Source organism: Aulonocara sp. 'chitande type north' Nkhata Bay, linkage group LG1, assembly GCF_057382095.1.
Source record: "Aulonocara sp. 'chitande type north' Nkhata Bay isolate Kocher_YH1m ecotype deep benthic linkage group LG1, A_spYH_male_GT1.1, whole genome shotgun sequence".
NCBI classification, from domain to species: domain Eukaryota; kingdom Metazoa; phylum Chordata; class Actinopteri; order Cichliformes; family Cichlidae; genus Aulonocara; species Aulonocara sp. 'chitande type north' Nkhata Bay.
In genome coordinates, this window is record NC_141344.1 from 34,416,950 (window position 1) to 34,439,613 (window position 22,664).

The following is a 22,664-nucleotide window of genomic DNA, read 5'->3' on the forward strand; positions in this document are numbered from 1 at the left end:
TTTCCTAAGCTGTCCCTTTTTTTTAATACTCATCTGGTTTGAAATCTTTAAAAGAGTCCCCAGATGACAGATGATAACCCACTTTAAGGAAATAAAACATTTTCAAGAGGCTTCTCTCTTACTCTCGAACCATTTGTGTTTTTCTCCCACTTTTCTAGTTTTTCGACAGATGCTCTTGGTTGGGTTTCCATCTAAGCTAACGATTAGTCATGCAGTGCAAGACTGTGCAGTAAATACAACTGCTGATGTAAAAAAACAAAAACAAAACCCCCCCAAAAAAACCCATTCCTGTTTAACATGTATCAGCTGTATATCTATTATATAAATATACAACTGGGATAAATGAAGGATAACATTTGGGAATCATGGGACAAAATATGCTGTCTGTTTCAGGTCTGCAGACCTGAAACACACTCGTGTCCCCAGAGCTTTTCCTGAGCTCACATGGTGAAACGTGGATAATCAGCTTAATACTTTAAAGCTGCAACCTGCACGAACCCCACTCCCTTACTCCCCATCTGAATTCAAGCTAACATGGAAAATATATGATTCAGGGAAGGTATGGAGAGTTAAAACTTACTCTGTGTTGCTGATTCCACAAACCACTCGCTGTAGATTAGTTAATGCTCCTTTGATCTGCATTCCCCATCTATTATCACCTCCTGGTCTGGGTCAGATTCCATATTGGACCAGAGACAAGGGACCATCTCTGGCTTCTTTGTTTTCCTTAAAAAAAACCCACACGACTGGACTTGTAGCTTGTTCAGCTGCCTGTGGCAGCAACTTTTATCCCATATTAAGCTTTTTGTTTTGCCCTCTATTAGTACTTTAAAAAAAAGTGGGTGGAAGGATGGGGAAAGAACGATTGTGGCTGTTAGAGCTGCAATGTTTGACAAAAAGAGAACACTTGAATTTACCTGAGTAGCAGCCCCGCCCGCCCTCTTTAGTGCTTGTCAGTGTGCCCAGCGGGTAGGTGTTTGGTGTTCTGCTGATGCAGTATCCATAGCAACAAAAACATCAGTTCTCTTAAGACTCTGTCTCTGTGGGTTTCTTTCTTCTCATATTATGTTGCTCTTCCCCATCGATTGACCCTCAACATTTATCAATTTCACCCCCTAACACAAACTAAAAATTAAGGATATGAGCTACAATAACTGTCAAGGAGAGGTCTTACTTTTAGGGAAAAAAGAACATGCAACTGAACTGACTAAAATAGAGATTTTTTTTTCTCATGTGGGCGGAATAGCATCTTATGCCAGCTGCAGCATGTGTGTGGGAGTACCATTAACTTGGAAACACAGTTGACCTCACATCTTGCATCGAACAGCTTCAGATTCAGACGGCTCCCAGAAGCCCCGCAATGCCTGGCCTGCATGGTTTGAGCAGCCCCTGCCCCCTTGGGATATAGCAGAGCACAGCTTTTAGCATGACTGTAGCTGGGAGGCAGTTAAAGCATTTAGCAATCGAGGGGGAGTCGAAGGCTTTGTGAGAGTCTGGACATTTGGAGAGAAAAATATTTGGCTGCTTATTGTGTGCTATGAGTGAGCATTTGTAGAAGGATAGAGCAGACAAAGGAGAGGCTTTTTAACTCACGGGGTGAATGTGTGCAGTTACAGATACCTTTTCATTCTTTTGTTTAATTACAGTCTAGAACCATACAGTAAAGAAAATCTCACTGGGGACTAGGGATGGGTACCGGTGTCCGGTGCCATCATGGCACCGGTTCTGACATAAACGGTAGTAACCAGACCGAAAAGCAGCGCACATTTCGGTGCTTTATTTCGGTGCTTTTTTTTCCTGAGCTGTGATACACTTCTAGCCAATAATTTTACGTTTCCGAGGATAGTAGGCGGGGCCAGGTACGTACGTTCTTTTAGAGCAGAGCTACAGATTAAAATGTCCAAGGCGAAGCGGTCAAAAGTCTGGCTGTACTTCACAGCAAAATATGCAAACTCAGCAGCCTGCAACAAGTGCTTTAAGCTGATACTGTGATACTGTCAAAGGAGGTAACACCTCAAATCCGATGAAACACCTGGCGACGCATAGCGTTTTTTTTAAAAGCCCAGAAATGCGCTGTATGATAGCTTGCTGCGAGACCTCACACCGAGCACATCTACTGTGCGTGGGTTGCCTGTTATTGGACCCGGAGTTAGCAACATCCCCCAAAAACACGAAGAGGAGAGTCCTGGCCCCTAGCCCTGTCAGTGTAGCAGAAATGATGACGGATGATGACGGCAGCAGCAGCCGTTCTTCTCTGGGCGAGTAGCTTAATGTTGTTCGTGTATAATTTACGTTGAGTAGGCTAACCACGTTATTACATTAATGCATGTAAGGTGAACTAGCAAACCTCATCATAGCTACATGCGGCTGTCTTCCTGTTTGATGGCAGATACTCCCTTCACCCTGGCCAAAAAGGCTAAAATGACCAAAGAAAAAGTGGAAAACAGTTAAACATGAGAGGTTTTGGACAAAGTTTGTGTTTTTTCCATTGTTTAAGCACTGCTTAAAGCCAAGAGTGATGCCATATATGCCCCATAGCTGCAGAAAAGGCTAACATTGTTATCTTTTTACAAAAAACCAGCTGAACATGAGAGGTTTTTGGACCAATTTTGTGTTCTCCATTCTTTAAGCACCGGTTTGAGCACCGTTTGAGCACCGGCACCGTTTCAAAAGTACCGATTTGGCACTGGTATCGGATAAAACCTAAACGATACCCATCCCTACTGGGGACATTCCTGATTCTTTTCTCCAAGGTTCATGTTTGGCACTTGGAGCACTTTAGCACCACCAATGGGTCAAAGATGTTAATCCTGTAAGGCCTGAAGGATAAAATTGAAAACCAAAAACCAAAAAAAACCTGACGTGTTTTGTGTGTTGAGAAATTAAATATTAATTTCCATATATGAGTTTTTATTTGAATCATTTCTGCTACATCTGGGTTTTTTTGTTCAATTTATTGCTCACAGTATCTTTACCTTAAACAAATAAAACACTGATGATGCAGAGGTAACAAACATGATAGCTTAACCCTGTACACCTGGAACCCTGTAACACCTGGCGTTACAGGGTTAAGCTATACATGAAAATCTTGGACAATCAACAGAAACAAAGAATGAGAAGGAGTTTAAATTATATCCTTAAGATGAAAAAGCTCTAATAACGGTGGAATTGGTGGAATTCCTTGGAACCTTTATATAAGCTTTGCAGCTCAAATTCAGCTCTCAAAGCAGACTGTTTTCACAAAAAATGCACTTTAACTTAATTCCAAACACAACATTTTACATAATGGCACAAAAAAAATCATGCAGCATTTTCTCCCTAATCCTGATAATCTATCACTACTGCAACCTGCACCCGTTTGCCATCATTAACCAAGGCCTTCTGATAATCTAGACTGGAGCTGAGGTCCAACATACACACAAACACACAAAAACTAATGGGTTACTGTTAGTTAAGTCTTGATAAACAGCAGCTGTGTTCAGCAGTGACAGGCTGATGACGCCAACCAGCAGGACCAAGAAAAGACAGTATAAAGTATGACCAGATGCAGCTGTGCCCATGTATGTCTGTTAACATATTCTCCTGGTTTCAGGGAACATGGGTCATAAAGAAAAGGTAAAAACTGATCTAGCAATTATTTTAGTCAGAGCTCGGAAACCTTCCACACACATTCACTTAGCTAAGCCAGTGAGAGCAGGTGGAGGTGGGGTTACAGAGGACAGACAGAGATAGACAGGTAAAGTGTGAGACACATGGCATGCCAGCTGTTGGTAGCTGAGGAAAAGAGCTTATGAGGTATAAGTTGAAGCTCTTTCTTCCCCTACCTCAGGCCAACAGGGAACCTACTCAAGTCTAGACAGGAGAGATAAGATATTGGGGCTCGGGGCATGTTCTAAACAACTTCAGCTCTCATGCAGGTGGGACTGAAGCGCAGTGAGACAAACTGGAAACCAGCAAATGTGCTTTCAAAAAACATAGGCACCAATTTTCTGACAAATAAAATCATCAGAGATTTCTTAAGTATCAAAGTCCATGATACGCACATTTGTTTTTGCATGATAGGATTGCAGATAAAGTCCTTTGAAAACGCATCATAATAATTTAAATATTGAATTAAACAAGACTTTGTTGCCTGTGGTTGCCAATTGTGAGGCAGTGGTTGCCTCACAATTGTGCTCAGCAGGCCAACAGGGAACCTGCTCAAACCCAGAGAGCTCTCATGTGTTCTCTCCAGTTACTCCAGCTTCCTCCCACACTTTCAAGACAAATGTGAACTGCTGAGTTCTTCTGTGCTACCGCTGTAATAGATTGGTGACCTGTCCAGGGTGTGTCCTGCTTCTCACCCTGTGAGAGCTGACATGAGTTTCGGCCCCCAGGATAAACAATTAAGAGCAAATCAGAGGAGCTACCAGTGACCAGGTAGCTGCAGGTAGTCCATACTGACAGAAACTAGAACAGCAACATTCAACAACCGGGCTGGGTTACAGATGTTGAGAGATTGCACAATAGCTTAACAAGAGAAGGGATTTTACAGCTCTGGCAAGTTATCACAGTGGACTTACACAATTCACACTGCAGAGTGATGTTCCAGGAATGTGGGAATTCGCCAATCCAGTCCATCATAGTCTGTGCTAAAAATTAAACCAAGGCCTTCCTGTGTTTCTTTGCATTATTGAGCCCTATTGAAGCATTACTGCAATAAATGAGGAGTATTTAGATGTACTTCTAACAATGATCTGAATATCTTGAAAGGCATAAAGGCTTAGTCAAAGGTGGTAAGTTTATTTTAGTTTATTAGGGTAATGCAAAATACTTTACAAAGGAAACAAATCTACAATGAAAGGTAACAGACTGAGAAACAGCTTCTGAAACATGAGTGTAATCCTGCTCTTAAGAAGCATCACACAAAGCCTGTAAAACATACACAGACATTTAAAAAAAAAAAAAAACAAGCACTTTCTTTGTTCCTGTTCTTTATGTTACCTCGGGACTACAGTGTCTTTGTTGTTGGAATAGTCTATAATCCAAATTATATTTCATCACAAGACAACCCTGTTTGCTGTTCCCTGTAAGTACTTGTATCTATAACTCATATACACATACTCTCTGAAGTCTTTGGAAGTCTACCAAGTCTCTGATCTTGATTTAAAACCTTTTAGGAAAGGCGCTTATTGAAAGACACTCTGACAATGATGATCTGAGTGATCTGACCCAGCCACAAAACAGCACTTGTGCTTGTACTTACAAGCAATGTTTTAGTTTTTGACATACTTTGGTCTATTTCAATATAAATTCATTTTTCTCAGCTATCAAACAAATAATATATCAATAAAAATGGAGACTTTATGTATTATCGTGTCTGTTTTCCACGGCGATTTGTGTAGACACCATCAAGACAAACATAGAGCCTATTCGCAGAACCCTAAATCATTAACAGGATTCTGACTCCACATTATACTGATTCGTGTGAAAACTGTCTCAAACTGAGTTATGTGTGGTGATCCTTTGTTTTTTTTTCTTTTTGTCACGTCCTCATTTGAGATAGAGTAATGATATCCCCAACGCCTGTATGCAGGAATCACAGGGTTAGTCTCTGTAACACTCACTGCTACAGCATTTTCACACCACAAAGACCTCATCCCTTTGTCTGCTTTAACAAAGAGAAGCCAAAGCAGAAGACAGGCCATTATGGATAGCTTCCTCTTTCTCCGGCCACAGAGATAAATGACAGGGATAAGCATGCTCAGACACACACACACACGCACGCACACACACACACACACACACACACACACACACACACACACACACACACACACGCGTACACACACACACACACACACACACACACACACACACACACACTGACACACACACACACTTTCTAGCCTCTATTTTCTTTGTCTATACACTCAGGATAGTAGGCCCTGTTCTCCCATGAGTCATTTTGTTTCCATGTTCTCCTTTGCATACATCTGACAGTTGGTCAAACTAGTTTTTGCACTTCAAACAGCCAGACCACAACTGACGCTCTCATAATTACTTTGTGTGGTTTCCCTGTTGTCAGAATATGCTGTTCAATACCGTGTTTTCCAGCATCCTTCACTTCTTATTAGCCCGGCACTGGCCTGATCTGGAGGGTTTTAGCGCAGAAGCTTAAAGACGTTTGGAACGCTCTTAACTGTGAACCTCGGGCCTTTGAAGCTTGTGACCTCTTCGTTCTGGGGTCACAAGCATTTTGCCCCGGTGCCACAACAACACTAGACACCTACCCCCAGCCCGACTTCCTCTGGGAGGCTCGGCTGCATTGTAAACCAGAAAATGCATTAAAGGCAACTACAGCCTGGTGGCAACCATACCCAGTAAATAAATATAGATAAACATACCTCTAAGATCACATGTTCAACTGTGACACTCGCAAATAAACTGTACAAAGCACACACAGAGACAGTAAGGTGCTGGTTCTCCTCCACCAGCCCCAAATTGCACTGTTAACCCTCCTTTTGTGAATTAAGCTGGCTTTATCTTATACAAGAGAAAACCAGTCACCCTTCTTTATCCTGCAGCTCCACTAGTTTCTGTTTATTATGCTAATATATTTCATGAGCTGCTTCTTCAGCTCTCTTAATTAATCTCAAAGTAAAAGTGGTAAGCACATTTATCAGGCAAAGCTTCAGGGGCGAGGAGGTGTGGGCGGGAGGAGTGCAGTCACCTCATCTCCTCTTGAAAGCCCATCTGAATTTTTCTCTAATCTTTTGAACCGAAAAATTAGGCTGGAAACATTAAAGCACAAAATCAAATGGAAACAAAAGGGAAACCCCCTGACTTATCTTTTTTATTGCCTTTAAGTTTCTTCTCATTGCTGCACTCTAATCAAAACAACTTAGAAGAGGAAAAATAAGAGGTGAGAGGAGAGATGGAGTAAAGAGAGAAGGAGGAGGATGATAGGGAGGGGACAGATGAAAGGTGAGAAGGAGGACAGTTTGTTTTAAGGCCCACCTGAGGGCTGGAGCAGTTTAATGTGAAGGACAGTGTATTTGTGTGTGTGTGTGTACAGAGTAAAAGGTAGCAAGGGGGCGAAGGTCAAAAGTCTGGCAGACAGGAAATTAGCCACACCTGAGGATTTATGGACAAAGACTACTTGAAACCCTCAAAGCAACACAACACAACACATCCACTTAAGAGTGAAGAAATTAAAAAGGTTTAAAAGCTTTTGTTTTCTACACTTCACCGAAGCACAAATATAGACATTTTCTTGACAAAGGGATACTGTTGAGAAGACCAATGCCGCATCTTAAGCTATAGTATAGTCCCCTTTGTCACACACGATTTATCCCTTACTCTCATTACCACCTTCATCCATTCTGCAGTTCATCTTCATAACAAGCTCATTCCATCCCCCCAACCTATTTCTCTTTCTTTCCACCACCCCCATCACTATCTGGTAACATGGTTTCAGCTCAGCCTTCATTCATTTCCTTCTGTCAACTTGCCAGAAAACAAAAATCCTTCTACGGCTCGATGACAGGACAAAGACGGCAATGTCTCACCAAATTACTTGCACTGAAACGAGACGCTTCAGAAAGTCCCGCAGATATAAAAATATTCAAGCGATATTCTCATTTTACTACATGTTGTGGCCCACATATCCCAATAACACAGAAACTTGCGTTTAGGATGAGTTTACGTACATTAGCGGTGTGGTGTCCGTAAAGCTCGCTGCATTATGTCCTGTGTAGTTGAACGAGTATAATCAAATCCACCCGAAAATGTGCATCGCTCTGTGTGTTTTTATTTATCATTGATATGGGTAAAAGCAGACATTTTCTAGTGGATACTGTAACTGTGCATTTGCTTTTCAGTCGTTCACTGAAATGCATGTGAAGAAGCGGAAACTAGGCCACCTTAACAAATGTTTAATCAGAGACTGATTTTTATGTATCCTTCACGGTTCGAGTGAATTTTTCGACCTGCATGTGTAAAAACACCTTGTTTAGCCCATGGTCAAGAAGTTTCGCAATTTCATTCAGACGCACTGTTTTTGTGCCACACCTCAGGATGACCTCATTGAATATTTCCCTGTCCCAGAACAACACAATATCTCTACATGCCACCTTCACTTGCAGGATAATAAATTTACATTTTCTACAGTGACAGCAGGAAACAAGCAAAAAGCATTGCAACCAGAGACATGAGCCAAGTGACCGGCTAGTTATATTTATGTGTCTTTCATTCAGACAAACACATCAAGCTCAGTGCATTCGATAGTAGGTGTATAAAGGCCTCCTGAGAAATGGAGCCTATAGATTGGAAACTCAGTTGAACTGATCACTTAAAGATATTAAGCTGCAACACAGCTTAAGAGAAGTTTAAGAGAAGAAGCAGGTAAGATATTTCAGACCTACCTGTCAGCATCTCCCTGTCCCGATGACGCGTTTCGATGGAGCGTCTCTCGAACGGCAGCCATGCTGTCGGGAAGGCGGTTAAGGCGCCGAGTGTACAATCCCAAACCTCCATCAGTCATGTAGCTGCAAGAGACAACCAAAACGTATTAGAAATAAGTAACTCTGACATATATAATTACAGACCTCAAAGAGGATGATTTGAGGTTGCGCCACTTTGTTTGAGATAATGGGACGACTTAACAGACACTTGTCTTCTTACTGGGGCTGCTTTTGTTATAAATGTCTTATTGAGCAGGAAGCCACATCCATGTAGTTCTCTGGCTGAGGTGAAGCTCTCATCAGTCAGGCTTAAATAGAGCAAAAACCTCCCACATCAACACTGGAGACAGCAAACTAACTAAGGACACATTTCTCTCATGTGGCTAGTGTTCAACAACAGTGGCCTTTAAAAGAAAAAACTGCTTAGAAGACAGTTTGCTCTCTATGTCTACAGGAAGCACATTGCAATTCATCACCAATACTGAGACCATCAGTGCACCAGACTGGAATATTATGATTGACTGAGTAACTAAGCATTAGAAGAAGCTAAAAATACTTGTACTGTATTTATATGTGCAGGCTAAGTAGGGCATTCACTTCATTTCGTAACGGAAAATTATATTTGAAAGGACTCAATTTATTGCTTGCTGGCCTCGGAGGCTCAGTGAGCAGCAGTTACAGCCTGTGGCTAACGCTGAGGCCATGAGCACTTACATAAACATTCCCATTCAAACTAAAACAACACTAACTAATTCCCCAAATATTTACCTGTGGAGGAGCTTCCTAATGGAACTAAATATTGACTCCTTTAACCCGGGTGTAATTTAATGAGATGTTTGCTGGTTTAACGTTGAAGTTTTGATGATTCTGTGTATGCAGTGATGTGAGTAGAGAAAGAAGCCTAGCAAAAGCGCGACCACTAAAACAGTTATGCGTTATCTCAATGTAGATCTCGGTGAGAGGAAACCCTGCACGCACAGACAAACGCGCATTTGTACCTAAATGTGTATACAGTATACACACAGTACAGTGTTTCGTACAGACAGAGCTTCTTTGTATGTGACTCAAATGGAATCAGCACGAAAGCAGATTCTGTGTGCTGTATCCCAGCAGCATGAAAATGTAACTGTGTCTAAGTAACCAACCTGAAAAGTATCAAATGTTATACTTTCTTAACCAGAAGAGAGAATTATACAAGCTTTTTTAAAAGTTGTCTGGTAGTAATGTATTATGAATTGCCAAGTGATAAAACTAAACTAAATATGCACTAATTCAATGTATTTAACACTCAAGGCACTTCATATTGTACATTAATACAGAGAAAACCAACAATCAGACGACACCGCCTACAAGCAAGAATTTGGTAACAGTGGAAAGGAAAAACCCCTTCTAACAGGAAGACACCCCTACAAGAACCAGACCCAGGGAAGGGCAGCCGGCAGTGGCGTAGCGGGGGGGTGGCTTACTGGGCTTAAGCCCGGGGTGTTTTTTCAGAAGCCCGGGGTCTTTTGTAGTGTAATTTTTTCATAGTTAGATGCCTGGCTGACAACTGTATAAAGCAAAAAACTACACACAATATTCGAAGCACATAGTGCACACTGTGGGAATTTACGACTGTGCGTAAATCCCCCCTAATATTGGTATGATCCGAGCTCAGGCACTAAGCGGGGCGGGGCAGGTGCTGCCTACGAGTGCGCTGTTGGAGAAACGGAGCTAGGCAGACAGAGGAGAACTGAAGTTTGACCAGGTACCAAAGCAAATCATTCGTACTGTACAAATAATGTAAATATGACGATGTATCACGAAAGATTGATATCAAACTGATCACTTGACCCATATTACGTTACTTGCTCTTCAAGTGAATCAAGAAATGGCGAAATGAAAAGCCGAACAACAACAATGCTGTTTCTTTAGAGAGTCTTAGCTTACATGTGTGTTTATGTCATATTTTCAGTTGTTACCCTCCACGGCTAAATAAATCGGTTTCAGTAATGCACTGATATACAAGAATGGACATAAGGAGCTTCTTTCAAAGAAAAAACTCAGGTAGTATTTTATATATTATGCTTTGTATGTTGTTCAGTATATTTCTATGCAAAACAAGAGGAACTTCAATACACAGCAGTACATTCACAGTTGAAACCAGATATTTACATACACTTTATGGAAAACACAAGAACATTTTTTTTTACTGTATAACATCAATTTAGAGTAAACTTGTTTTGTTTTGGATAAATAAATATTGAAATATCTTTTGAATTAGTTAAATGTTAGAATAAAGAGAGACAGAGCTGTCTATTTTTTATCACTTTCATCAAATTTAGGAGTACATATACACTAAGTTTATTGTTAATTAATAAGAAACTCCAGACGATTCCATTCTGAGCTGAAGAAGCTTCTGATAGGTTAGTAGAGTCCATGTGAGTAAATTGGTGGCACACCTGTGGATGCATATAAGGCAAAACACGGAGCCTGTTTCTTTAAAAAGGGAAAATCCAGAGATGTCAACCAAAACACCAGAAAAAGAATCGTGGAGCTCCATAAGTGTGGCTCAATTTTGAATACAATTTGGTGCCATTTGCAATTAAGAAATACAGATAGTTTCTCTCTTTACTCTTAAAGTTAACAAATATGTTTTTTATATTTATCAATCTAAAAAAATAAACATTTAGTCTAATTTGATGTTACAATTAAAAAAGTGTTTGTGTTTTGATCTGAAGAGTGTGTAAATATCTGTATATTTGATGATTGTCAGCACAAAGAGGGAGAGAGAGGAACAGAGAGGGAGAGAGAGGAGAATGAGGACAGGACAGAGATGGAACAAGAGCAGGTGAGACACACATGTTAGTCAAATGGTTGTTTACCAAAAGTATCACCGTATCATAGGTCCTCATGTATCTCGTACCTAGTGTTTCTTTTTAGGTTTGCTATTTTTCAAATTCTATATTTATTAAGTTATGCAGGCTTGTTTGCACAACAAGGCTAAATAATTATAGAAACTTTTCTCAATCTAAATAGTGGACTTTGGTAGAATTAAAAAAAACAAGTGTAGTGCAGGTCTATGATGATTTTTAGTTCTACTATCATCTAGTTCTGATTCTGGTTCTGTCTTGGTTAAATCCTAAGTAATCCTGATTTTGAACTGTTATAGTCCTGTTTTAATTCTGGATCAGTTCTGGGTCTGGTTGAATTGGGGTTTAGTCCTCGTGTGTTGATACAGCCCTGATTTTGTTCTGCCTTTCTGCTTAATTAAAAAACTAGTTTAAGGTGACCTGCATATGTGATATATATTTTTCCCTATATGAAGTCATTCTTTTTTGAACAAAACTCAAAACAGAGCCAATTAATCTTTCAGTCATTTCTAACCCCCCCCCCCCCCCCCCCCCCCCAAAAAAAAAAAAAAATCCCACATGCATACCACCCTTTAGGGCTAAGCCCCGGGTGTTTCAAATGTCTGGCTCCGCCTCTGGCGGCCGGCATCTGCAGGCATTGGTTGGAAGGATTGCACTGATATGGACAATGTATCTTTATAGACCAAGTGTTTATCAGTTATTACTTTAATAGCATTTAGTATTTGTCTACAATTTGTTTTTGTACTGCAATGTCATATTATCTTAGTAATGAATCAAATCACACATATCATAAATGTTAAGGAAAACTGTTCATGCTCCATGTGTATAAAAGAAAAAAAAATATTGGCCTATATATCAGATTTTGTAACCATGAAACACTGGTATTGGTAAATCCCGTGCCTTTTGAGCTATAATGCAGTGATATGCAGCAGTAGCCTTCAGGTTTGAGAAATAAAGCTAACTCAGAAAGTCCAAAAACTGCATTTCCTTCAAGAGCCACTCTAAGCAGGCCACAAATGTCAATCAGTCCTCAAGGATGCCAAATGTCAACATGTCCAGCTAAACAGCATTAAAAGGCTGCCTGGTTAAAAAACAAAAACATACATAAAGTATTCACAGAGAACATACCAGTATTATATTATTGGATATAAACTGGATAGTAGATCAGTGCGTGAGCAGGCAACTACATGCTGCATAGCTAGAACACAGCGGCCAAGGTTTGAATCCCACCTGTGGCCCTTTGCTGCATGTCTTCCTCTCTCTTTCACTCTGATTTTCAGTCCATCTGTACTTACTATCCAATCCACTACTTAGGCTTAAAGTTGGGTGTTCGACTGCTTTAACTGACAGGTGTGCCAAAAGGGAGCTGTTGGCTGCTAGGTCTAACCTCTTCTAATTTCTGTTGGTTTTTAATAACAGCTGACAAATAAAACGGTCTGTTGTGTGGAAAAGATTATCCAAGATGTAGAATTGTAGTATTTTCCTAGTCTTTGAATTAGTGTTAATTAGCAGTTTCACCCACACAAATCCTCCTGCTGCTTGGTAACAAGACTTGCTACCCATAATTCATAAATTAGCGCTTCATCCCTTTGTCCAGATGCACTAACCCTGGATAAAAAAAAAAAACAACAACAACAACATGGTAATGGCCCATATGCTGATGCTACTGATTTAAAATCATCTGGTGCCTATCAACATTTTGAGCAATAAATAAATAAAACTGTCAACATTAAACCAAATGACCCATGGACTACTAAATATCAAACAAATTAATGGGATATGTTTAAGAATAAAAAAAAAAAAATTATAGAGACAACATAGCCCAGATATGATTTGAGTGCAATTGATTTTCATAACAACAAAAGACACAGACACTGAAGGTACTGGGATTCTCTTTTGACAAAGGACCAACTTGGATGGGGGGATTTGCTGCCCTTTATGGGAAGCATCCGTCATCACAACACAAAGTCACCTTGACGGTGACACACACAACCACTCACATACATAAGCAAAACTCCTGATTGACAAGTTACTCCTTGACACTAATAACTAACTGAGGGCCTCTCCTCTTGTTTCAGACGCCTGTTAACCTGTAACCCTCTGCAGCAGGAGAAACGTGTCCAAACAAGACACTTTATGGGCTGACACTGAACAGCCAGGTACAGTTTACACAGTCAAGCAACTAACAGAAAGAGAGAGTCGTGGGTAAATGACATTGCAGATATATTTGACTCACTAACAATGCATGCACTATGGTACAGACAGGAGTTAACTCCCATATTGTCACACTACGGAAAAAACAAACAAACAAACAGGAGTTACAGCTCCTACTCCACTCAGACATACCTGTCTGCCTTGAACATGGTTAAACAGTTAGTCCGAAGAAAAATAAACAAGTCCAGGTGTGTGTTGATCTTTGCTGATGAAAATCTCCAAAGAAATGTCAACTGTCTTTTACTGTCTGGCTTCTTCTGTCTGCTGTTACTAAGTCTGGTCCTGTGCGTGTGTGAGATCTGCTGTGATATCACCAGGTGAAAACCTGTTTGGTGATATCAGAGATAAATGCAAAGCACCCAGCAACTCTCCATGTATATACTAAGGTGCAGCCTGACTGTTTGGTAGTGTGTCCTGCTCTGTGAAAACTCAGTGTTGATATGCAGTCTCGCTCCCCTGCTCCACATGTTTTTCTCTCCTGAATGGAGGTTGGGTCTGTCTGTAAAGGTTGGAGGAGGGAGAGGAGGGAAGAATTGGAGTGGGGGGAGTGGTATATCAGCCACATAGCCCTGAGCCAAGGAGACAGATCCCCACATTTCCATGAGCAGAGATAGCGAAAGGGAAAAAAAGAGAAGGGGGTGGGGGTGATTGGTGACTGATAAAAACCCCCCACTGTAAATAGTAAAAGTGGTGCCGTCAGTCACACTGCCTGTCTACTAGGATTGAGTGTATGCTAAATAAATTACCTGTTATGTCTCAAGACGTTTCTAAGCAATCAAGAATGTAGATTCCTTAGACATTTCTAGAGCTGCAACTTGTTTTCATTGTTGACTTACCTCCCAACATTATCGCAATATTTTTTCCATAAAATGTAAAACAGCAAGAAAAAAAAATACCTGAGGCTTTGAAAACAGATAAAAAGACAAATACAGTTACTGGACCCCAGTAAATATAATGTGGAGGTTGATGTCTTTTAAATAATTATTTTTTATATTTGGCTATAAATTGTTTTACTGTTATGGCTATTTACCACTGATTGCTCTTGACCACCAAGAGAGCCTTTGGCAACAGTGGGAAGGAAGAACTCCCTTTTAACCGGCAGAGACTTCTAGCAGAATTAGGGGCTGACCCAAATATTTGTATGTTTGTGGGGACTTATTGATATAATAAATTCAAGGTGACTTTCACTGTGCTTACTTAGCAAATGTCCAGATTAGCATTAGCTCACCTGCTCTGGCTCACTTCATGTGTTTTGTGTTCATTAGCAGGGACACGTGTTCAGTGAAGGTATCCCTTTCAAAGCAGGAATGTTATTGGTGTCCCAAAAACTAACTGGCCTGCATGTGAGACGTGGACAGCTCTAAAGAGCAGCTGCAGAATATTATACTGGTTCATACTCCCCCAACACTACAAATGTTTTAATTAAAAGCGCAAGAGAAAATTAAAACATGTTATAAATTATTATATATTGCTATTTAACAGCTATTTTATGCTACTAAATATTGTTACAGGCGTTAAAGAATTAGTTCAAGTAATGTTTCTAACTGTTTTGGTTGCAGAAGTAGAAATTGTATCAGAGTTGTTCATAGCTATGAACATCTCACTTTATAGAATTAATTAGGGGCAACTTTACAGAGAGATCTTTGTGGATTGTTCACTCTTACAGGGACAAATAATATTTTCACCATGAAGGCCACAAATTAAATTCCATAAGCCTTAATGACATTGTGTTGGAAGCCAGGAGCTCAGAGAAATATCAACCCCAAGAGTCTGCGTGCCATACAGATAAGAGAGGGAAAAAAGCACCTTTTGTAATTCGTGTGATTTCAGATTTAATTAACATTTAAGAGGTAACAAAGACTTGAGGTGTGAGAGTTTACTGGTCTAATCCAAAAGCCAGCTCCTCCTCTCTGGGTAAACATACCACTTTTGTGCAGAAGAACCTGTTATTTTGTGGACGCTAACATGCTTGGAATGGAGCTAATCGTTAAATAGCCTGATGATGTCGAGAATAATGGTTAACCCAGAGGAAGACTGCCCACACACCCACATGGCTGTACCTACACAGTTCCTTTCTTACACACACACACACACACACACACACACACACACACACACACACACACAGAGCAATCCCCCCCACCCCCTTCGCCCCAACACAAAGAATATAATCTAGTCAGCATGTTCCCATTTGAATAAAAGCTCATTTTGCCAGCCATCCGTCACATCATCCATAGAGATCAGACAGCTGAGACCAAATACACACCACAAGCATGTTTTTCACACAGACAAAAAGGCACCATTTAAACATCAAATCCAGCTCAATTTACTCTCTACATAATCTGTTTGATCCAATCTAGCTTGCAAATGACAAAAAGGTTTTTGAAATGATGGATATATGATCATTTACCAGTCTAAATAAAAAAGCACCAGCTTCTAAAACGTGAGGATGATGTTGATTTCCTTTGTTTAAAGACTAAACTGATGAATCAGTTTGTCCAAAAAAAGTATAATTTATTAATTATAAATATAAACGTGGCATATGATTTTTGTCTTATTCATAGTTCTTACCGATATAAAGTGTTTTGAATAAGATAATGTCTCGGCTCACATGTACACGTCACTCGTCTGTCCAGGTGTGGCTGTGGCCTGGCTTGGTTTGCTTAGTCACAGATTCAGATATATCAAGTAGTTCAACAGTACTTTGCTCTCTGGCTTTCTAAAGGTGCCTCGGGGCTGGTGACTATGGTGATCCAGATCTATGCAGGCTAGATGAAGTAATTTCCACACAGCTTTTAAGAGGCATGTTTTTTTTTGTTTGTTTTGTTTTTTAAATCACCTTCACTGCTTTTATGAAATCTCATTCATATTAACATTACACAGAATTTGAACAAATACCCTGATCTCTTGTTTTCCAACTTTCTATTCCATCTGAAGATGATTTGGTGCCTTTTATGGCTTCATCTGATAATAATGATGACAACAGTACTTTAAATTGTGTGCCAGCCAAGGTATGCAAGGGGCCTGCTACAACATGGTCACTGGCTTTCAAAGAGAAAAATAACCAGGTTATCAGGACAACAGCATCGAAACACTGAAAGACTGCAAACTTGTGGGATTTTCACTGTACAGAATAAATGATACTTGTGCTATAGAGACCATCTGTCAGCTGGGTTGCACATATACAGTCAAGAAACACTACTGCCCTCCTGTGGTAAGCCTACATTAAAGACAAGTTTCTCATTGTTGAGAGACCAAACTGTCACATCTCAGCCATAAAAGTCATATTATATAAGCATGGCATCCATTTTCATATGTTTTTTTTATGTTTGAGCACATCAGAGTTATTAGAATATTTACCAGTAATCTTTTGGGGTTGGGAAATATTGCAAATATGTTTTTGTCACATAAATACTGCGCTTACCCAGATTCACTGTAACTCAACTTTTTGTGAACTGTAATGCAGTATTAGTAAATGCTGCAAAATCTTTCCAACAGGTTTTCACGTTTTTCCTGTTTAATCCAACAACAATACAGAAACAAAAGATGATGCATGGACAATGACAGAACAGAGAAATGCTGAAAATCCTCCCGGTGAAGATGTTAGAACCAGTGAAAGTTCCCTAGATACTCTTGTTAACCAAGAGTATCTATACTATACTACTTTTTGCCAGTAATGGATTTATTGGCAAAAAGTTTCTGTATTGATAACACATGTGTCTGATTAAAAAAGACTCACTTACCCACTGGTCACATCATCAGTGCGCACAGCATTCTTGCTCAGCACATCTCCATCGCTCATGTATCCCGTGACTTCCATTGGGATTCCATCAAGGTCGACGTCTTCCCCGGCTCTGTCTCCCAGGTCCACGCTGCACAGGGCTCCTCCCCTGCCAGCCAGCTGTCGCCGCAGGTTCCCGGGGTAAAGGTAGCGTCCTCCCTGGCCACCAACCACACGGCCACCGTAACCATTCCCCATAGAGGGGGCATCACCCGCCTGAAGACGAGGGCTAGACTGGCCCAGTCGCCACGAGGATAGTGAGGGGCGGGAAGATGTAAGGCTGAGGATGCTTCGACTGCCTCCGCTATTGCTGCTGCCACTGCCTGTGCCGCCACCGCCGCTGATATCTGTGGTAATGCTGCTGTCAAAGGTGGTTTCCAAGGTGCTGAGCGGAATACAATGAAGGCAAGACAAGTTGAGAGCACACATTAATGTTTTCTGATAACATTTCATTCAAAAATGTGCCTTTTGAAGCAGTAAGCAAGTGGCCAATCACTACACCAAATGTCAAGAATTCTTTTCCTAGGATCTGGAAATATGGAACAGAGAGAAGCACTGGAGAAAAAAAAAGCATCAAATTGCACAATTTCATTTATGAACAACAGATTTATTGACCTTAGAGCAGAGTATAAACTATGTAGACAGTTGGGTCAGCACTGACACATAACACCAGAGCACAGGTCACAACTCTGTAGGAGGGAACGTGATTAGAGCTAAGCCAGAAGCATCAAAGACATGCCCAACGATCAAAGTAAAAGATCCCTAAAAAGAAGGATAAGACTGCTATAAGAAAAAAAGGAGGTAATACCTGTTAAACACAGACAGACACAGTCTACTGACCACAAGACTGATTCAAATCCACCAAAAAAATGAGTGTGATTTAGATGATTTACCACTCAACCATAACAGCATTGTTTCAGTTGCTGTTCAGATAGTAAGTGTTTGTTCACATATAAACTTCCCTCCAAGCACTGTTTTCCTAACAAGCTCAGTGAAAAATGAATTGCTCAATATCAAGAAAAACACTATGTGGGATGAGCCAGAGCGCAGTGCCAATCACTGTACCTGTGTGAGACCTGAGTTCCTCGGAGGCTTGACATGGTCTCCTCTAAGTTTTGCCGCAGGTCAGCTATGTTTTTGACAGTACGCAACCGCCTGGTCTCTGGGTCTTCACCTGACCAGCACAATAAAAAAAAACAAAAAAAATTTTAAGAACATATTTTCTCTATGCTGAACCAGAAAGATTACATATTTCCATTGATCGCCGACCTGAAAGGTCCTCGATGGATGTCTGGCTGGTCTTGGTGAAGGAAATGTCTCCACCTCTGCCTCCTGAATCGGTCTCAGTAGTCACTGTTCCCTCGCTGTCTGTTTGGGATCTGGAAAATTAATTGTGCAACAGATCAAATCGATTCTGAATTATTGTGCACTTAGTGGGAACCTAATATTGAGCAAATTGTCACGAAAGAGGGATAAACCCGATTAAGATTTAAATCTGCTGTGTTTCAAGTCTTGTGACTGTAGTCCAAAATGAATGCCTGCTAATCCCCACACACCAGAAAAGTTTGCCTTTGAAGGATAAATCGATACAGCTGAACCACTGGTAGTGTTTTGAAATGATGACATTCGAAAGCTTCGCTCATATTCAGCCTGCGGTCTTTGCCCGATTCCAGACTTTGTCCTTGTTGACTACTCGCTCTGTGTACCAGACAATGAAAACCACTGACTGCTTCAGACTCACACTGTTGTACAGAGAATGGCAGCATGGAAACTCGACCTTCTGACTAACCAACCTAATACAGGGTTAAACTTTAGCTTATTTCCATATCTTTTCCTTGAACTAATTTCTACCAGTGTGCTTTGTTTTAAGTTAATGGTCATCAGCATTGATCGTATGTTTTTAATCCTTCTAATTTACTTTCAAACATAATCTTTCTGACAGGTGGAGGCGGTATAATCCTGCTTGTAATGGTACCTGACAGCAAAAGAGGAAGTTTCAAAGTGCTGATAATGGAGGCATTTTTTTGGCGGTGGGGTTGTTAACTATGGGTCAGAATGTACACAGGGAGAAAGGGCAGCAGCACAGGAAACATCAGGAAGTTAATGAGTGGTTGTTAGAAAAGACTTATTGAGCGCATGAGGGACCTCCTTCCTTATCACACTGCGACCAGGACAGAGGTCAGGGGCGCACAACATCTACACATATTTGCCCAGATGCACGTGTACAAACAGGCAGGCAAAATATGAGAACCTGAACATATTAAAGATTACTGTTTAACAATTTAGAGATGGACAAATATTCAAAGAAAACTTTGAAAAACTTTGTATTTGGTGAAAAAAAAAAAACAACAATCCAATTTTATTTATATAGCACCAAATCACAACGAGAATTGCCTGAATAAAGTAAGGGCCCTACGATAATACAAAAAACCCCCCCAACAATCAGATGACCGCCTGTGAAATAGCATTTGTTAACAGTGAGAAGGACATCTCCCTTTTAACAGAAAGAAACCTCCAGGAGAACCAGGCTCCGGGAGGGGTTTCCATCTGCCACGACCAATTGGGGTGAAGGGATGGCAGGCAGGACATAGTACACACACGCTGTCCAGTTAAGAGTTTGGTTTCAAGCCCCCCTGCAAATATGTTACACATAAAACTGAGCAGGGCTAAGTAAACATCACTCTGAGAACCTACATGTGGATGCTAGAGTGGTGGAGAGGTTCAAACAGCATGTGTAATACAGGACAGCACTTTCTGTCGGGGGGGAAGATTGGAAAGTTTGCAGCTTAAATGGATCGCCAAATTGTGAAGGCGTATCTGGTACACGATGTAATCAAAGTGAGGCATGTTAGAGTGTATGACGCAATGCAACTCAAGCTGCCTGTCTGAACTAGCTTGCAGGCTACACTCCATTTTTTTATAATCTTACACAGCCCTGGAAACATAGAGCCAGGTTATACACCGATTCATATTCATTCAAACATGTGGAATAAGTTCACATATATGATCACATATACAACAGAATGAATATGCAATGAATATATATATATATGAGAGAGAGAGAGAGAGATATTTTTTTATATATAGTGTTTGACTATAAATTATCATTACTTGCTTTCATTATTGCATGTAGGTGATATAGGCAGGTGAAACTGAGATTCACTACCACATACTTTAGACAAGATACTCCAAGAAAGTGCAATCTTACCTGTACATGAAAGGTGCAACAGTGGCTGTGTTGGGGTGGCTATGGTGCTGTTGCGTCTGAGGTAGCTGCACGCTGACCGTGTTGCTGGCTGTGCTCTGGGTAGTGCCACCACCTGCCACAGGGGCGGTGCTGGTCTTTCCTTCTGTGGAGGCCAGGCTGGAGGTAGAGCTGGAGTGCCTGCTGTCCCTGTCTCTGTCCAGGGGGCCACGGTGCATGGCGAGACCCCCTCCTAACCGCATGCTCCGAGGCCTCTCCCCTGCTTCCTTCACTGAAGAAGCTTTACCACCAGCTCCTGTGGGTTTGCCTCCTGGCTTTGGTATTCCGCTTTGTGCAGGGGTGGAACTCTCTTTTTTGGCCAATTTACCTCCCTTGGGAATGAAACTGGCAATTTTAGAGGTTCTTTTATTTGTGTCAGCATCCAGAGCAACAGGTACTACTTCTTCCTTGTGCTCATCTCCCCTCAGCTCTGTTTTATCAGGGACGGAGGTGCGCTTCGCTACCTCCTTCCCTTTCTCCTTCCCCTTTTCCTTATCTTTTTCAGGTCCTTTGACTGAGCCTTTCTTGGTAGTCAAAGCTCTGCTGAAAGTTCGCTGGGCAATGCCCCTCAGAGCTATTTTGGGGCTGCTTGCGGTGGTAGAAACCGTAGTTCCCGAAGAGGGAGCCGCTCCACAAGAATTCCCATTGCTGGTTCCGTTGAGTCCCGGCCGAACATTGCCATCATTCTCCTCTAAGGGGTCGGTGTTGGAGCCTGTCTCAGCTCTCTCCACCTGCCCCGCTCCAAGCTGCCTGGTTGGTGCAGCATTATCAGTCTGGGGCCCTACCCCATTGGAGGAAGAGATGGAGGACGACTTGGAGCCTCCTTTACTGTTGAAGAGTTTAAGCTTCTCCAGCATTGACTTTTGAGTTACTACCTTAGGAGGAGCTTCATTTGTCAGAGCAGTCTTACAGGAAGTGTCCTTCTCCTGCTTGACAGACTGCATGGCAGATGAGGGGGGGCTCGTCGAGGCGGAGGAATTAGAAGAGGTGTGCTTGGAGCTTGCTGACTTGCCCCTCCAGGGCTTGCTGTTGGGCTGGGGAATAGCTGTGGAAGAGGAGGATGAGGACAAGGGAGGAATCAGGGTAGAGGTAGTGGCAGGGATGCTGGTGGAGGAGCTGACAGACACTGCAGATGATGGAGCAAGCTCAGTCATCACCAAAGGTTGTGAGGTCAGGCCCTCTGAGGAATCTGTACCAGAAAAGAGACAATTTATTAAACAATAAAGAAGGGAGTTAAAGCTTAGATACTAAATTCAGGCAGACGAAGAATCTGAAGGACACAAGGAAAAACAGAAGCTTCTTTGACCCCACACAGAGTTACCTTATAAGCCCTGAAGGTGGCCTGTGTTGATATAACCAAACATGCCATTACTTTTCTCTGGACTAACCACCAAAACTGTTAAAAACCCCTTAGCACTAACAACGAGAGGAGCCCATCACAAACTGTTTATAAAAACAATGAGGGCCATACTCAAGTGCTTTTAAGTCTCGCCAAGAAGGCCTAGTCAAGAAGCAGTGCTGCTGCACTTATAAGGCATGGACTTATATGGACTTATTTTGGTCACGGTCCCTCTGCTTAACAAAGAAAACACTGTCTAGTTACACCACTCCCCTGTATATTAAACTGAGAAACAAGACGAAAAAATATGGTTTGAATTAGAAATGAACAGAACAGAAAGTACTTTTTTTACAAACATGTTCCTGCTACAGATTCATCATTCATTAAGGAGTTGTCTGAGAAAATCTGCAGCACGTGACTCTCAACAAGCAAACTTACCAAGAGCTGGAGAAGCAACGCAAGAGCTGAAAAGGTAGTCACTGCCCATATAAAAATAAACAAAAAAAACCCCCAAGTATTCTGAGTGCTGCTCAAGATCTCAGTGTGTACGCACAGCAGGGCTACTAACAGCATGGAGCTCAGACCAGCAACATTTGAATATTCAAACACCAACGGCCAGCGAGAGAGGGAGAGAGAGGGCCAGTGCAGGGAGCACTGGGTGCAATGAATCATCGCACTTTAGCTGTAACACACTCCGCTTACTTCTTAGACACAAACACAAAAAGTGACACATTAATTCAAAGATAGTGCAGCTGCTCTGTTGTCCTTCTTCATCTACAAACCCCTAAAA

General features: G+C 41.4%; 1 protein-coding gene across 6 annotated transcripts in view; it reads right to left on the reverse strand.

The window, feature by feature from the left end:
* Positions 1 to 22,664, reverse strand: part of nav2a (neuron navigator 2a) — a 214,332-nt gene that overhangs the window by 31,064 nt on the left and 160,604 nt on the right. For all 6 annotated transcript variants that reach the window (XM_086294411.1, XM_086294410.1, XM_086294408.1 and 3 more), the window contains 5 exons: positions 20,500 to 21,724; positions 18,561 to 18,670; positions 18,357 to 18,465; positions 17,254 to 17,676; positions 8,406 to 8,528 (listed from right to left, as the gene is read on the reverse strand). In XM_086294411.1, the coding sequence (XP_086150537.1) occupies positions 8,406 to 8,528; positions 17,254 to 17,676; positions 18,357 to 18,465; positions 18,561 to 18,670; positions 20,500 to 21,724 (1,990 nt within the window). The remainder of the gene's footprint in view (positions 1 to 8,405; positions 8,529 to 17,253; positions 17,677 to 18,356; positions 18,466 to 18,560; positions 18,671 to 20,499; positions 21,725 to 22,664) is intronic.